Genomic DNA, 18,430 nt, shown 5'->3' on the forward strand with positions numbered 1-18,430 from the left:
GCCTAGCCCCTCAATGTGAGGGCTTGGCCCCTAAAGGTGCGGAGAATTCTGCACCTTTGGGGAGGCCCGACGCCGGAGTGGTTGGCGCCACTCCGCTACGCCGGGACCCCTCCTCCGCCGGGTAGGGGAGAATCCCGCCCCAGGTCACACCTCCAAAGACAGTATCCCCAAAGGGAAATTTCAAGAGGGTTCTGGTAAAGCAGGTAAGGAAGGTTTTAGAGCAAGGGGTTGAAGAGGCTACGGTTGCTTTTTAAACCTGATGTATACATGGTCTCATATTGTTCTTCGTAAATCTGTTTTTTTGCAGTTGTTTAAAGGCAAGTTCTACCATTGTGATGGACATGACACCAGAAATATCACGAACAAGTCGGAATGTTTGCAAGCTAACTTCAAATGGGTGCGCCGTAAATATAATTTTGACAATCTGGGACAGGTATGTTTTAAGTTGTCGATTGAGTGGAAATAATCAATTGGAGAAAGCATGATATGAAAAGACAACTTGTAAATTTAATACTATTGTTCTAAAAAGGAGATAGAACAAAATTCTGGAGATTATAGTGCTGTTTTTGGTAAAGTAGTGGTGTCTGTAACATGGGATGTTAATTGCAAGTCGTAATTTAATAATAATAATCTTTAATAGTGTCACAAGTAGGCTTACATCAACACTGCTGTTACACCGTCAGTTCACTGAGAGACCGTGTGAGTGAGTGAACATTAGGCTTTATTAACCATGAACTCGCCTGCCAGAGTCAGCTATCCAAATGAGTGCCACCCACAGGTGGCCGGCCAATATATGGCCCCGGTGAGGGCGGAGGAAGAGGCGGAGCCCACCGGAGTTCCAGTACAGTACCTGGAAGTAGCTCGTATCACCGCTTCCAGGTCATAGGTCACAATAGGTCACATCATTATACAGGCAGCTCACGCATTAGGTGAATACATTCACCACATTCACCCCCGTTAAAAAAATCAAGTCCAGTAGGGGTGACGTGGGGTCATTAAATATTCAGTCTGTCTGGAGGCCGGATCGTTCTTTTAGACCTCCTCAGTTCTGGCGATGCGGTGGGCACGGTTGTTGCAGGTGGTGCATCCAGGGGCGTTGTGTCTGGAACTTGAGCCTCAGTCCGGCATGTCGGAGACGGTTGGGGGTAGGCAGGGGGCTGGTGGGTGACGGCAGTGCCAGCGCGGGACGATACAGGAGACCCAGGGGGGTGTAAGGGGCGCTGGGGGTGTTGGTAGGCACCGGGGAGGGGGGCCGTTGGCAGGGGAACCAGCTGGCGCCAGTTCCCGTAGGGAGACCGTATCTTGCCCTCCGTCCTGGTGCGCGTTGTAGGCGTACTGGGGGTTGGCGTGCAGCAACTGGACCCTCTCGACCAGGGGATCGGTCTTATGGCTCCTCATATGCCTCCGGAGTAGGACAGATCCCGGAGCTGTCAGTCAAGATGGAAGCGAGACCCCGGAGATGGACTTCTCAGGGAAGACATAACTAACAGTCGTGAGGGGTCTCATTCGTGGCTGTGCAGAGGAGTGATCTAATGGAGTGGAGGCCGTCGGGGAGGACATCCTGCCAGCGGGGGATGGGGGGACTTCTAGACCGGAGGGTCAGGAGGACTGCCTTCCATATCGTCGCGTTCTCCCTCTCCACCTGCCCGTTTCCCTGCGGGTTGTAGCTCGTAGTCCTGCTCGAGGTGATGCCTTTCCTGAGTAGGTACTGACATAGCTCATCGCTCATGAACGATGTGCCCCTGGACGTAAGCAGGGAAACCGAACAGTGTGAAGATGCTGTGCAGTGCCTTTATATGGTGGCTGAGGTCATGTCGGGGCAGGGGACAGCGAAGGGGAAGTGGGAGTACTCATCCATGACGGTGAGAAAGTATATATTCCGGTTAGTGGAGGGGATCCTTTGAAGTCAAAACTTAGGCGCTAAAAGGGCGGGGAGGCCTTTACCAGGCGGGCTTTGTCTGGCCGGTAGAAGTGCGGTTTGCACTCCGCGCAGACCTGGCAGTCCCTGGTCATTGCCTTGACCTCCTCAGTGGAGAAGGGCAGATTGCGGGCCTTAATAAAGCTTCGATAGCCCGAAGTCGGTCATCTTGCACGCTGCGGCTTCCTAGGACGATATCGTAATTGTAGGTGGAGAGTTCGATCCTCCACCTCAAGGTTTTGTCATTTTGTATTTTGCCCCATTGTGTGTTGTCAAATATGAAGGCGACCGACCGCTGGTCGGTGACGAGGGTGAACCTCCTACCTGCAAGGTAGTGCCTCCAGTGCCGCACGGCTTCCACTATGGCTTGTGCTTCCTTCTCAGCCGAGGAGTGTCAGATTTCGAAAGCGTGGAGGGTTCTAGAGAAGAATGCTGCTGGCCTGCCCGCCTGGTTGAGTGTGGCGGCCAGTGTGACGTCTGACGCATCACTCTCTACCTGAAAAGGGGCGGACTCTTCCACCGCGTGCATTGCGGTCTTGGTGATGTCGGCCTTGATGTGGCTGAAGGCTGAGCGGGCCTCAACCGTTAGGGGAAAAGTGGTGGTTTGAATAAGTGGGCGGGCTTTGTCCACATAGTTGGGGACCCACTGGGAGTAGTAGGAGAACAGCCCCAGGTATCGTTTGAGGGCCTTCAGGCTGTGGGGCGAGGGGAATTCCGTGAGGGGGTGCATATGGTCGGGGTTGGGACCTCGGACTCCATTCTCCACGACGTAGCCGAGGATGGCCAGTCGGGTAGTGCGGAAAAGCACTTCTCTTTATTCATATGTGAGGTTGAGGGATTGGGCGGCCTGGAGGAACCTCTGAAGGTTGGCGTCGTGGTCCTGCTGATCAAGGCCGCAGATGGTAACATTGTCCAAGTATGGGTATGTAGCCCGCAAACCGTACTGGTCCACCATTCGGTCCATCGTTCTCTGAAAGACGGAGACCCCATTAGTGACGCCGAAGGGGACCCCTCAGGAAGTGGAAGTCGGACGGCTGCTTCGAAGGCAGTGTACCGGCGCTCTTCCAGGTGGATTGGGAGCTGGTGGTAGGCCGACTTCAGATCGACCGTTGAGAACACACGGTACTGTGCGATCTGGTTGACAATCTCCACTATGCGGGGGAGCGGGTATGCATCCAGTTGCGTGAACCGGTTAATGGTCTGGCTGTAGTCCACAACCATCCGATTCTTTTCCCTGGTCCGGATGACCACGACTTGCGCTCTCCAGGGCCTGTTGCTGGTCTCGATATTCCCTTCACTCAACAGTCGCTGGACCTCCGACTTGATAGAAGTCATGTCTAGGGAACTGTACCGCCTGCTCCTGCTGGCCATTAGGTCGGCCCAGACAGACTTTTTCCCACAGTCTCTGCACGTCGCTGTGCGGGCTGGGCAACGCTGTCAGGGGTGTTGACCCTGGCCGCAGAAGTAGCACTGCGGTTCCCCGGGCTGGGCTGGTAGGCGCGCAGCACAGGCCTGTGACGTAGTCGGGTCCGATGGGGGCTGCGACTATGGTGTCCACGAGGGGTTCGCCGGGCCCGCGGGGAACGCACTGAGGCTCTGGTAGGCCACCTCTAACGAGGTAGCTAGCTTTACTGTGTCCCGCAGGTCAGAGGTCCCGTTTTCCAGCAGGCACTGCCTGATGTAGTTTGAGCGGACCCCAGCCACGGAGGTGTCCCGGATCTGTAGGTTCATGTGTTCCTCCGCCGTCACATCCTGATAGCTGCAGTTCCTCGCGAGTAGAGTCAGAGTTTCCAGGTACTCGTCCAGCGATTCCCCGGCACGTTGACGGTGAGTAGTGAGGTGGTGTCGGGCGAACACCTCGTTTACGCATTCACAAAATGTGCCTTGAGGGTTTGGCTCACCTGAGCGTGGAGGAGTCGCAGTTTGAGGGTTTCCGTGGGAGGCGTTGTGGAGGAGTCGAGATAGGCCTCGAAGCAGTGAAGCCAATGTTCGAATATCTCCTTGGCCTCTGACGTGCCCGTGTCGAGTTCTGGCTTATGTGGCTTTAGAGTGGCTTCCATGGTGCTGTCGATGGTTAATGAATTGTTATACCGTCAATTCACTGAGAGACCGTGAGAGTGAGTGAATATTAGGCTTTATTAACCATGAACTCGCCTGCCAGAGCCAGCTGTCCAAATGAGTGCCACCCACAGGTGGCCGGCCTATATATAGCCCCGGTGAGGGCGGAGCCAGAGGGGGAGCCCACCGGTGTTCCAGTACAGTACCGGGAAGTAGCTCGTATCACCACTTCCAGGTCATAGGTCACATCATTATACAGGCAGCTCATGTATTAGGTGAATACATTCACCACAATTGCAATGAAGTTACTGTGAAAACCCCTAGTCGCCACACTCCGGCGTCTGTTCAGGTATACAAAAGGAGAATTCAAAATGTCCAATTCACCTAACAAGCACATCTTTCGGGGCTTGTGGGAGGAAACCGGAGCACCCGGAGGAAACCCATGCAGACAGGAGGAGAACATTCAGACGCTACACAGCAAGTGACCCAAGCTGGGAATCGAACTCGGGACACTGGCACTGTGAAGCGACAGTGCTAACCACTGTGCTACTGTGCATTTTATTACTTCTCTGATCCAATAGCAAAATACCAATGTGCTAAAGTATTTAAGATGGACAGAAAACATTGCTTCATTATCATCTGACAACAATTCTGAGGTATTCAGACAAACAGTATAATTTAGTTGTTTTTGCAGATAATTTTGCTTGGAATAAGTTGTATTTTACTTGTCAATCTTTGGATTCTGTGATGAATGGTGGATATTTTTATTGTATTATATATATATCTTTTGCAGTAATGTTATTAAAAGCCATATACATATTTTGTAGTAATATTTTTTTAAAATCCTGGTTTAACATACAGGGAGGCTGTTTGGCTGCAAAAGGTGCATTTAAGATGCCATAGAAGTGAGATCATCATTCATTCCAACCATATATTTGTTTAAACGCAGAGGCCAAATGGAACTTTGTAATGATTGCTAGTTGCTGAGAGTAGGTAATTTGAGACATTGGGCAGAATTCTCAGTTTCCCCGCCATGTGTTTCTTGGTGGCGCACCGTTCGATGGCGACGGTGGCTACTCCCGCCGTTTGTCAATGGGATTTCCCATTGAAGCCACCCCAAGCCGCCGGGAAATGTGCAGGTGACGGTGTGCTGCCGGTGGGAATAGAGAATCTCAACGATCAGAGAAATCTGCCCATTATGTTTAGATTTAGGTAAGCAGGTCATAAGACAGTTAGTGAGATAGAGGTTATATAATTAACGGGAGGAGCCAGGTCTGTAGCAGGCAGTTTAGTTTTTAATCTGCCACAGTCAGAAGGACCAGCAGCTTGTGTCTGAAAGGGCCTCTCTCCTTTACTGAAAGCAACTCTCTACACACAGGACAGTGAGTATCTCTGTGCTAGCTAACTTTATTTGCAAGTGGTTTCAATCTGTGGGCTTTGCTTGATTGGAGTTGGAGACTCCCAAGTTACAAGTTAAAATGTTTTCTTCTATTATTAAGAATTGTTTCACAATTAATTGGAAGCTATTTTCTGTGATGGGAATGCAGTTGGTCCTGTGTAAAGAATAAAGTTTGTTATAATATAAAAGATCCCTATTTGTCAGTGGAATTATTCCTGGGGGTGAAGTATCCTTTCCCCACAGTTTACAAAATGCAAAATTGTTGGGGTTTCTCATCCAGTTTCCTGACATACATTGGGGTCTGTTCCAGTATCCTAACAATTCATTTTGAAAGGAACCAAATATTTTAGGAAAACTGATCGACCTCTCTCTATTGCTTTCTAGGCATTGATGTCACTCTTCGTTTTATCCTCCAAAGATGGTTGGGTAAATATAATGTATGATGGTCTGGATGCTATAGGAATAGATAAGCAGGTAATACGAAAACAATCTATGTATGTAATCCTCTTTAAAAAATTTAAACTCAGCCTACAGTTTGTTTTTATATTTCATATAGAATGAGTTGCTATAGATATATGTAACCAGAACTAATGGTGCTTTTTGTAATAATACTAGTATTACATTTAATGGCACGGTTATTTGCAATATTTCCACTTGTGGAAGCCCAAAACCAAGTGTAACAAATGTAAGAAAGTTACTAATAAATCCAATAAAAAAATTCAGAAGAAACATCTTTACCAAGGGAGTTGTTAGAATGTGGAACTTTCTACCATAAGGGATAGTTGAGGAGACTAGTATATATGCATTTAAGGAAAAGCTGAGTAAGTACATGAAAGAATACAAACAGAAAATGCTGGAAACACTGCAGGTCAGGCAATACCTGTGTAAAATGAAGTCTTCCAACACCAGGTTAAAGTCCAACATGTTTGTTTTGAATCACTAGCTTTTGGAGCGCAGCTCCTTCACCTGATGAAGGAGCTGCGCTCCGAAAGCTAGTGATTCAAAACATACCTGTTGGATTTTAACCTGGTGTTTGAAGACTTCTTACTATGCCCACCCAGTCCAATGCCACCATCTCCACATCATGTGTAAAAAAAAAGTGTTGACGATTCAGGCAACTGAATTTTCATCAGTGTGGTTCGATTAAGTTAGGATGGGAGGAGGCTCATGTGGAGCATAAACACTGGCACTGGAGGTAGGGTCAAACGGCCTGTTTCTCTGCTGTAAATTCAATGTAACCTTGGTAAATATCAATCTGTTGTGAAGCACCCCTGCGCAAACACATGGAACTGATTGTAACATGAAATCAAAAATGCTCTATTTTTCTTTATGAAGAACCCGATGGTAGAAACCAATTCTCAACAATGTTTGTTCTAAATCCACTCTTTTCTTTCCCCCTCTGCAGCCACAAAGGAACCACAACCCATGGATGCTTCTGTATTTCATCTCCTTTCTCCTGATTGTGAGCTTCTTCGTGCTAAACATGTTTGTGGGGGTTGTGGTGGAGAACTTCCATAAGTGCCGGCAGCACCAGGAGGCCGAGGAGGCCCGCCGGCGGGAGGAGAAACGTCTGCGGCGGCTAGAGAAAAAGCGCAGGAGTAAGGAACTGTGCCTGGCTGGTCGGTAGTACGTTTAATCTTTCTGAGCCTTGCCTGTATCCAAACTGGGAAGGAAATGTGACCCCCCCACAGCATGCCAGTGCATGCTGAGCTCAAATTGCATGATGACCTGAAAGTACTGATTGCATTGCAGTTTTTTAAAGATATAATTTATTTCAATTTTCTTTAACTTGAAAAAATTCCTAATCCCTACAGATAAAATCCCTTATGATGTTTGTTGGGGTGGAAGATATACAACAATATTTGCTGGTTAAAAATAAAACATCTCTTTTGTTACCCAGTAACATGTTAGTTATCTAATTATACTTCCCAACAATATTGAAACATATTTAACTCATTACTAAATGGACTTCATATACACATTTCATAACTATACATTCCTGATTGCCAATTGTAGAAATTTCATGTTATTACAACACACATACCTTATTAGACGATAGAGAAAAATAGGAAATTTTGATTGTAAGGGATTGTTTTTCCATTTCACAGATGGCATGAGTAGTAATCCTGAGAAGTCCCAAAGTTTTGGTTGAATTTGGCCGACTCAGAAAGATGTATGGTTTTGTGTTGTATGTTTTAGTGGTGTCCTTTGTCACAACCTGCTGATAAAATACTACCATATAGGTATTGTGGTTAGAAGGAATATGGTCCACTTGATCTTTTGCTGCTAGGTAGTTTCATTGAAAAATTGTAAAATGTATGTTGTGTTTTATTTCAGCATTCAGTTATTTTAATCACAAACTAAGTTACTTCTCCCCACTTCTGATTTCCTTTAACCAGGAGGGTAGGATGGTCAATGCTGTGGACATTTCCATGGCTCACTTTTACACTATTTGAAACAACCTAGTTGTCCTACCAATGTAGATCTATTTCTTTCTCCTCAAAAGATAACTGCAGAGGGCGGCGCGGTAGCACAGCTGTTAGCACTGTTGCTTCTCAGGTTCGATTCCCAGCTTGGGTCACTGTTTGTGCGGAGTCTGCACGTTCTCCCCATGTCTGTGTGGGTTTCCTCCGGGTGCTCCGGTTTCCACCCACAGCCCAAACATGTGCAGGTTAGGTGGATTGGACTTGCCAAATTGCCCTTAGGTTAGGTGGGGTTACTTGGTTGCGGGGATACGGTGGAGGTGTGGGCTGAAGTGGGGTCCTCTTTACAAGAGCTGGTGCAGACCCGATGGACCAAATGGCTCCTTCTGCACTGCAAATTCTGTGAAAATGCTTGAAAAAATGATTCTAAATTTTAATGTAATTCCACGGCCTCCATGTAAAAATGAAATTCTATTCCATAACTCTTTCTGTAATTTTAGACAGTGAATCATAATTCCTTATAAATATATTCATGACACATTTTAACTCAGGCGCTGCAGAATTATAATTTTTCATTAAGGGAGGATTGGACTTTCACAACTCAGGATGCTCGGAGCACGCCCTTGCCTTTGGAGGAAACTAAATAAATCTAACATACCGAAGTCAGTCACCCACTGGAGTAGGTTGATTGTCACTTCTCTTTCTGAAATTTTACTCAATAATCTCACTGCAACTTGCATTGTGCTGTCATTTTATAAGCTCTTTGAGGTGGCAGTTTGGACGCTTCTTGTCCAATTGTGCAACTATTTATACATTCTGAATGTATTCTGATTTTCTCACCAGCAATATCATTAATGGGAATGTTTTTGTGCCCTGCAAGGAAGGTTATCATGCATTGTTCAGATCCTAAACCATTTGTATTATTGCAGCAGATCGTAGATTTAATACTATTTTAATAGTGCTGTTAAAGCAATAACAGCTGTACAATGTGCTTGATCTACAACAATGTCCAAGATAATAAGTGATATTAGTAAATGTACTTGAATAAAAGTAACCTCTATGGCAATGAAAATACATTGTTATTGCCGGCCAAACAGATGGCAGAAAGTCAACCCCGCAATTCTCTTTGTACAAAGTGAGAGGAATTGCAGCAAAAAGGCAACAACAAATCCAAGTCATGTATGCAACTCAATAGAGTGAAGAATGAAATACTCTCCGAATTACCTTGGATAGATTAGGTCATTAATATCTCTTGCATATACTTGTGTAGTGCTTTAAAGTGGTAGCTTCTCATGATAAATAACAGTTACTAACAACCTTGAGTGGAATGTTCCTTCCACGCACATCATTTGTTTTGGAGGACCTAAAAAACACCTCTCCTGCTTAATATAATTGACTTCCTTCCTCCCCTGTTCTCTCAGCTGTGACAACCCCTATAATATTTTCCCTAACCTAGCATTATGCAATGCAGCATTGCATGGCAAATTGCATGTGTTAATGCAAAGCAAGCATGTAATAATTGCATGGGATATTTCTCACATCGATTGTGGCAATAGAACAAATTAGATCCATATCATGAACGAGATCTATTCATGGAATTGTTAGTTTGGCTTTAATGCATTCTAAAACATTTACCTTAACTTTATTTCTCTTCAAAGCAAAACTCTGTGACAAAGTTAATAGCATGACCCATTAAGAACAATTAATTACTGTGTAACTCACTATTTTAATTTTTTCAGATATATTTTGTTCCAAACACCCTTAAAAAACATCCACATATGACCAACAAGACAAAGTACATATAGTTAGTTCAATTTTCCCCCTTTTAATACACAACACCCCCCACCCCCACCCACAACAAACAAGTCCTCAAACATGGACAGAAACAGCCTCTGCCACACTATAAACCCTTCCTCCGGTCTCCTGAGGGCAAACCTAATTTTCTCCAACCTGAGGAACTCATATAGTTCCCCCAACCATGTCGCGACCCCTGGTGGCCTGTCGACCACCAATATTTAAGAGAATCGGTCGCTGGGCAATCAGAGAGATGAACGCCGCGACATCGGCCCCCTTCCCCTCCTGCACACCAGGCACCTCCGACACCCTAAAAAGCATGACCATAGGTTCCGGCATCAGCTTCACCCTCACATTCCTCGACAGACTCTCGAACACTGCCTCCCAAAAGCTTTCCAATTTTTTACACCCCCAAAACATGTGGGAATGGTTTGCTGGCCCCTTCCCACACCTCTTGCACACACCCGCCACTCCCGGGAAGAACCCACTCATCCAGGCCTGATTCATATGGGTCCTATGCACCACCTTGAACTGTATAAGGATCATCCTTGCGCAAGAGGGCTTGACCGTTCACTCCACACTCCCCCCCCCCCCCCCCCCATCTCCATCCCCAAATCCTTCTCCCGTTTCTGCTTAATCCCTTTCACTAAGGCCGCTCTTTTCTTCACGAACCACCCATACATATCCCCAATCCTTCCGTCTCCCGACACATCTGGGAGCAACTACCTCTCCAGCAGCGTGTACTCCGGCACCTGAGGAAATTAGGGCAATTCCTTCCGCGTAAAATCCCGCACATGCTAACACTTAAACTCACTCCAACTTGGTAACTCAAACCTCTCCCGCAACTCCTCCAAAGTTTGTAAGTTTGTGGACTTACCCTCCACAAACAAGTCACGAATTCATACTATCCTTTCCTCCTGCCACTTTCTAGACATCCCCCCATGGGCACAAACCAACTATTCCCACTGATTGAACACCGACATGTGACCTAGTTTAAAGTGCCTCCTCAGCTGATACCAAATCCTAATTGAATACTCCACCACCGGGCTACTCCGATACTTTGCTGGGGAGAACGGCAATGGAGCCGTTACCAGGACCCTCAAACTCATCTCCTTGCACAAGTTCCCCTCCAGCCAGACCCAACTCACTATTTTAATTATTGCATCATTTAGGAAATGTCTTTAACAGAAGCCCACAAAATTGCATGTGTGAATTTTTACCACTGACTTATTAATTTCTATCCTTCTAAAAAAAAATGTTATCTTCTAGTTTCATATCTTGCATTCAGACATTGCTCTTTGGTTGTAAAAGATGCTTGACTAGTTGTGCTCCTTCACATAAAACTTCAAGGCTGTTCCACTGGTGGTTTAGATAAACGGAATTGATGTGATGCTGGCCTCTTCGCTTTATTCTCACACCCTCTGGCCCATGCGACTCTCCAGGTTTTACATTGATGAAATCGAGAGGTCATGGTCTGAGAGTGTAAATTTCAGTGGAATCTGCAATTTAATTGTGGGATTCCAAGTCTATAACACAATGAAAAAATGCAGCGTATGTCTACACCACCACCATTGATAACCCATACTTAGCTCAGATCATTGGTGCTGACTCATGCCAGGATTAGCTCAGAAGTTAAGTGATTTTAGTATGTTCAATAAGTGAATGTAAAAATCAAATATGTGAACATTGCTACGTTGCTGTCTATTATTTTCCCTATGGAAGCTCAAAGTGATCAAGTTTCTTTTTTTTGCTCCTGTCTCCACCAGAAGCCCAACGCAGACCTTATTATGCTGATTACTCTCCTGTTCGACTTCACATCCATAAGTTGTGTACCAACCACTACCTGGACCTATTTATCACATTCATTATTGGTATAAATGTTATCACTATGTCCATGGAACACTACCACCAACCAATTGTAAGTGTGCACAAAAAGGCAGCCATATAATCTTCATATAGATCAAAAATGCTTTGGATGGCCCATAAACTGTAAATTTAAACTTGAGAGTTTGTGAATAATTATAATAAAATACTTTGTTGACACCACATAACTCTTCAGCTTACGTGTTTTTGAAATGTGCGGTTTTAAAAATTGTTTTCTTTACTATTTTTATTCTTGTCAAGGTTGGGAAATATTAGTTCAAGGATGCTTTACATTTTAGGGGCACAGTTAGGGCAGGGTGGAGAATAAGCTTCTGCTGCCTTGTTCCATTAATATGCCACTCCTTCATTCTCAAAAAGCAGCTACATTCTTCCACTGTGACATTTTTGATTTGCTGACGCACTGGCACATTCAGACACTGATTTGCATGCCGGAATGGGAGAAAAAAACGAGAATCTCCAATATGATCCTGTCTCCGAGCATTCTTGCCTGTCTTTAGTGATGTTGCCAGGATCTTCATGATGTCCAGGAACAGTGGTCAATTACCAGGGGCACGTATTTAAGATGATTGATAGAAGGATTATAAGGGTCATGAAGATGTCTGGAATATGCTGCCTGATTTTGTAGTGGAGGCCAAAACCCTCGACTCATTCGAAAGGATCTGCACCTGAAGTGCTGTAACCTGCAAGGTTACGAACCAGGTGGTGGAAGGTGAGGTTAGAAGAGTTGCAAGTTTTTTTAGTTTTTCTTTTTTGGCTGGGGCAGACATGATGGACTGAATGGTCTCTTTCTGTGCCGTAACATTTCTCTCCCTGAGGTCAGAACCTGGACGTTGCTGCCTTTAAATGCCCCCATGGTGCAAGGGGACTACATTTGCAGCTGCAGGCCATCCCTTGAAGGGTTCCTTAATTGGACAAGGGAAGTAGCTTCTTAATTGGCCACCTGTGAGAAGATCATGACCAGCGACCTATCACAGCTATTTCTTTTGTTTGGGTTCCAGAGATCATGCCAAAATCCAGCCCACCTCAGCCTCTGGCTCTCGATTGAGACCATTCAAATTAACTTTGAACAGGAGACAAAGAACATTTTCCATCTATTAGGCTCTGCTAGATTTGAACTTGCATTTCTCAGAAGAAAGGTCAACGTCTGTACAGGATAAATCATTATTAACACAATAAAACACAATATTGGCTCATAAATAAGATGGTTGTTTTGTTCTACTACAATACCTTTTTATTTCCACTCATGGAAAGAACATGTTTATACATTTGTGACTGGTGAATCATTGTCACTTGTGGGAAATATTCGACAGCTGGCAGTGTTTGTTCTTTATCGATTAAAGTTAATAATATATCATCATTCATTAAACCCTGTAATCTGACTTGAGTATTCTAACAATGCATTTTCCTTACCTTGCCCTCCCCAGTCACTTGAGGAAGCTCTGAAGTATTGTAACTACGTGTTCACCATCGTCTTTGTCATTGAATCTATTCTTAAACTCGTTGCATTTGGCTTCAGGAGATTCTTTAAAGACAGGTAAGACACTTTTTTTAACCTCTGTGATGGCGAATTAGAAAAATAGCAGCAAAAAAGACCCTTTTCAGTTCATCATACTTGTACTGGCACTAGTTTTTTTAAAATCTTGAACTATCTGCCACGTTGCTTTCCAAATACTTAATTCTCTTTACAATTATGTTGCATAATCTCACCATTAAACTGAACAGAAACCTGACTGCAAACTAGACAAGAGTGGAAAATGAGCACATCAGTGTATAAAATATTTAGGAGTGATAAAGGATAAGAAAAAGTTTGGAAGAAATACAAGGAAAAAATATCAAAAGTAACAGTGAGGTATTTCACAAGTGTGTGAAAGAGCACAGTTAAAAATGAGAGGAGGAGAGAATTGTCAATTTGTAGAAATATAGAGAGGTAATAAGGGTGGGATTTTACAGACCCCCCGACTGCAGGACTGGAAATTTCAGCCAGAAGTCAACAGACCCTTTGCTGGTCCATCACATTTTCCGTTCTGCCCTTGACAGTTTCTGCAATGGATTTTGATTCAATCGTTACTAAAGAGATAAAGTAGAGTCACCATAGTCTCAGATGACCATTGACTGCTTTCCCCTTTGAGGAGAACAGTAAGAAGTCTTACCCCCCCACCCGTTCATCACCCTGGTTTGAGTTCCCTCATGTTGGCAGAGTGCCAGCAGGCATTCTGCTATCAGCTAATTTACATTTGTAGAGTCTAGAGCCTTCAATTTGGGGGACACAAGCTTTGTGATCTTTATCTCGAACTTGTCTTGGTCTCCAACTCCTTAGAATATTTTTTTGGGGAGAGAGAATACATGCTGTGTCAGCTAGTTTCAACAGAGTCCCGCAGCGAGTGCATTGAGCTGGGTGTTTCTCAGCACTCAAAGCGCCGATAAACCCCATGCTATTGAACGCCCATTCGGGTAAATACAGGGCCTCAGTGGGGAACGCCCAACGTGGCAGCACTTGGTCCCATTTTCTGCACTGAGGAGCTCCGCTTGCCAAAACTCAGTGCAGAAGGAGGTCAGGACGCCATTACAAAATGGCAGCCTAATCTCTCGACCCCCGATGGGACTCCCAAACTCCCCAAAGCCCTACTCACCTGTAAGGGAGTCCTCAGGCACCCCCAAACCCGTGCAGGGTATCCCCGGGCCTGATCCGCAGCATGGGGAAAATGCCAGCTTGACACCTTGACAGCTGTCAGCTGGCAGTGCCAAGCTGGCACCCAGATGGCACTGCCAGGGTGCCAGCTTGGCACTGCCAGATTTGGTTTCTCGACGTCGTCAACAAGGCCTCAGGATCAGCAATTCTGGCCCCTGCAGGGGGCCAGCGGGGGACTGGAGTGATCTAAGCCGCTCCAGCTGCTGATCTAGGCGTCAACTGGACGCCGCGGGGTCCGCGCATGCGCATTGGTCCCGATCGCGGGCCAGGCCACAATTGGAGGCCCTCCTCGGGGTCGGACCCCCCCCTCGCAGGCCGCCCCGCCCCCCCTCGCAGGCTGCCCCCCCTGACCCATCCACACCAAGGTTCCGCCGGCTGAGAGCAGATGTGAGAATCTGGACCGAGAATCGGCGGATGGGCCGCGTAGAGCGGCCCCCGACCGGCGCCGCGCCAAGTACGGCAGCGCAAATGGCAAGCGGAGAATCTCATCCTGGCGTTGGGGCGGCGTAGTGCGATTCGCGCCCTTCGCTGTGATTCTCCGGCCTGGCCCCGGGCTGAGAGAATCCCACCCTAGCTGTCTCACTCTCATGTGTAGATTTGCCAAAAAAGTGATCCACAATTGGTAGGATTCACATTGCGATGTCTCATGAGATCGCGTTAGATCTTGTGAGGCATGGGAGCTGGATAGATCCCAGAAGAGGGGTCGCTTAGTATCTACCGGCCGCATTGCACAACGCAGCTGGATCACATCCCATTTTTTAATGGTCTGTATTTCTTAAATCGTGGAAGCCCATGGTTGCTAATGCCACCTTAAGGCATGGTACCAGAGAGAAAGAGGATGGGAGCATTCTTGAAGTGAAGCTAGATCGTTTTTGGGTATTGATATTGCATTGGTGATATTACACTACTGATATACATACTGCACAAACAGGAAGAACAAAATATAATTAGTAGTCAATTTGATGTGTACCAAAAGTGGATTATTGCTAAAATACTGCTGGCCTGATTCCAGTGGCATTATAGCATCTTGGGAAGTCATATCCAAATCATGCAACAGAAATTGATAGTAGAAGGATGCTGTCAGAAGATGCACAGTGCAGTCGTGATAAATAGAGGTGATGTGAATGGTGATACAGCGCTCAAAATGTCCTTTTCAGGAAGTTAAATTAAGGATTATCCATTAGCATAGAATGAAGAAGACTGCAAAAGCTTCTGTAGGCTGACAAAATCAAAATCAGCTTTTTAATTTGCAGGGAAGAGACATGTTTATTATCAAACATAACAAGGTCAATAGCATTATGTGCCATCAATAAAATATGGAGAATCCTTGATGATATAGTGAGTTCGATACATTGACAAAAGAAAGAATGTTGGGGGGGAGGGGGTGGATCGTTGGTGGGGCAACTCCTGGAAAATTAACAGTGCATTAACAACACGATTAATCCATAAATTAACCAACACACTCTGAGGATTAAGCAAAACTCCGTGAATTATGTATTTCCAGAATTTACTGGTCGATTTGCAGCATTCCACAATCTGCTTTGCAAGAACAGTATCGCACCCTTAGCCTTCCTGTTTTTTCTAAGAACCTGCTGGATTTAATCATTAATTTCCCATAAATGTGCCACAGAAAATTAGGCCTTGTAATTAAGAGCATAAGCACCTTTGAAAGACATCATTAGTAATGCATACTGTTTGATCCTTCCAGCTCGAAAAGGGAGCAATTTAAATAATGAAGTTTAATTCCTTCAGGTGATAAATTCTTTCCAAATTAAAAAAATTGTATAATCAAATTATATTTTGATTTTTCCTTACCTTCCACTTTTCTCTTTTTTCTCAATACAATCTTTTGTTCCCTCTTTTAAATTCCCTTTCTGTACCTGAGTTGACTTTAATTTACCCATTTCAGTACACTTTCACTCTCTATTGTTCTTTGATTTCATTCTGTGATTAATTTAATTAAATTGACATATTTTATATTCTTTGCTAATATAAACCAGGGTTAACAGTATGACTGCTAGAGCTGTGATTAAGGAGTCATACAAGTGAGGTCATCATTGATTTTGCAGATTTGTGATGCATTTATTGTTCACAGCTCGCTAGTTAATGAAATGGTGTCACATTTAAAGGACAGCTAGGATGTAAATAATATTTGAGGGAGATTGTATTTGGTCCTTCTAAACAAATCATGGGACACCTCGTGGGAAGAGACAGAACAATGCCTTATTGTTTGGATACAGATGATGTAACTAAGTGGAGGAGACAGGTCCACCTGAAAAAGTTAGTTCTTCCCAGGACTTTATTCTCAAAAAAGAGGTGTTCCAGTTTTCTTTCTGAAAGGTTCTCTCTCCAAAGATCCTGCACAGAGGAAAGGAAGTAAAAAATCTGGTTAACTTTATTCATGAGGATATCCGGTGGTGGCTATGAAGGTGTAAATCACACAGTTGGTGGCTCCCGCTCTGGTCGGAGTTTTGGACCTTTTCCCCTGATTTTTTTAACGGATTTTAATTGTAGAACGGATGTCAGTGGCAATTCTCTACTGAATTCCCACTTCGGTGCATGGAGAAAAGGAGAAGTGTGCGTAAGGGCAGAAACAAAAAAACAGAGAAGACTTGGGCTGTAGTTGCAACAGGGGACAGCATGCCAGAGGGGTGAACCTCTGGCTTGTCGACCCATCAGTCTATGGAGCAGCTGATGCAAGTCATCCAGGAGGGCTTTCCTACGCAGAAGCGGGACTGCTTGGACCCGATAAAAGCGTCGATTGAGCGGTTGGAATTCAGATTGGACGCCCAAGATTGGGCGATCCAGAAGGTGGAGAAGGCACTGGCTGAGCAGGAGGAGCATCAGGCCGCAGTGGAGCTGGAGCTGGGGATGCTGCGGGACCAGCAAAAGAAGCTTCTGGAGAAAGTAGAGGACCTTAACTCCAGTTTAGGTCCTCAGAATCTAAGAATTGTCGGACTCCCGGAGGGGTCTGAAGGAACGAACGATGGGCATACGCCGCAGGCATGTTTGAGAAGCTGCTGGGAGATGGGGCATTCTCCCAGCCCTTGGAGGTGGATAGGGCTCACAGAGCTCCTGTGAAGAAGCTTTCAATGGGAGATCCCCCAAGGTCTATGGTGGTGAGATTCCACAGGTTCTCGGATAAGGAACGTATTCTGCAGTGGGCCAAGCAGACACGGAGCTGTAAATGGGACAATAGCATCCTGTGGGTTTACCAACACTTGAGCTTGGAGGTGGCCAGGAGGAGAGCAGGCTTCAATCAGACCAGGGCGATCCTTTTCAAGAAAAAGGTGAAGTTTGGACTGTTATACCCAGCCCGCCTCTGGGTCACGCATGAGGATCAGCACTTTTATTTTGAGTCGCCTGACGACGCGTTGGACTTTGCAAGAAAGAAAGGACTGGCGAAGGACTGAAAACTTTTGAACGTGGCTGCGATATTCATGTTTTTGTTTTCTCTGTTTTGTTTCTCTGTTTTTGTAAAAAGTTTCTCATTCTGCGTTTTATGGAAGATGTTTGGGTGCCGTTTGTATTGAGTTGGAACCAGCAGTAGAGCTGAGTGAGTTTAGGTTTTCATTTGCACTGTTGGGGGATGGAGGTGTGCTTGTTTTGATTTTGGTGTTTTTCTGATGGGCAATTGTGTGGGGATTGTTTGATGTTGGAGTTTGTTTGTATGAGCGGGGGGAGGGTGGGGAAAGAACAATAGGTGGGAGACTATCTGGCGCCATGGATGGGGGCCACCAAGCTAGCTGGGTGAGCTAGCTCTCAGAAGCACGGTGGGGGGTGTGCATATGTTTGGTTTAGGAAAGGGATTGGGTTACAGGGTGTTGTTGCTGGGGGGTGGTGAATGTTCTGCTGACGAACGAGGGGCTTGGGCTGAGGGACAGAGAGGAGGTCCGGGGCGGGGGCTGCCTGGGGATGGACTGGTGGAGGCGCGGATCACGGGCTTGAGGCGGGCCTAAAAAAGGGATGATCGGCAGGGAGGAGGAGGAGGGGGGGGAGCGCAATGAGCCACCAACTAGGCTGATCATCTGGAATGTTTGAGGGTTAAATGGGCTGGCCAAAAGGGCACGAGTGTTCGCTCATCTTAGGGGATTGAAGGCGGACGTGGTAATGTTGCAGAAGATGCACCTTAAGGTAAATGACCAGGTTAGACTGAGGAATGGCTGGGTTCAGCCAGGTGTTTCACTCAGGACTAGATTCATAGACTATGATCAATAAGCGGGTGGTGTCCGAGGCGGGTAAAAAAGTCTCGGACGTGGGAAGTC

At 45.7% G+C, this 18,430-nt stretch overlaps 1 protein-coding gene across 4 annotated transcripts in view; it reads left to right on the forward strand.

Annotated features, from left to right (window-relative positions):
* Positions 1-18,430, forward strand: part of cacna1ha (calcium channel, voltage-dependent, T type, alpha 1H subunit a) — an 806,165-nt gene that overhangs the window by 704,714 nt on the left and 83,021 nt on the right. For 2 of the 4 annotated variants that reach the window (XM_038819421.1, XM_038819422.1), the window contains 5 exons: positions 308-433; positions 5,760-5,849; positions 6,781-6,994; positions 11,359-11,510; positions 12,901-13,010. In XM_038819421.1, coding sequence (XP_038675349.1) covers positions 308-433; positions 5,760-5,849; positions 6,781-6,994; positions 11,359-11,510; positions 12,901-13,010 — 692 coding nt within the window. The remainder of the gene's footprint in view (positions 1-307; positions 434-5,759; positions 5,850-6,780; positions 6,995-11,358; positions 11,511-12,900; positions 13,011-18,430) is intronic. The other 2 variants (XM_038819419.1, XM_038819420.1) reach the window with 1 other exon arrangement.

The sequence above is a fragment of the Scyliorhinus canicula genome, chromosome 15, assembly GCF_902713615.1.
Source record: "Scyliorhinus canicula chromosome 15, sScyCan1.1, whole genome shotgun sequence".
Taxonomy (NCBI): Eukaryota; Metazoa; Chordata; class Chondrichthyes; order Carcharhiniformes; family Scyliorhinidae; genus Scyliorhinus; species Scyliorhinus canicula.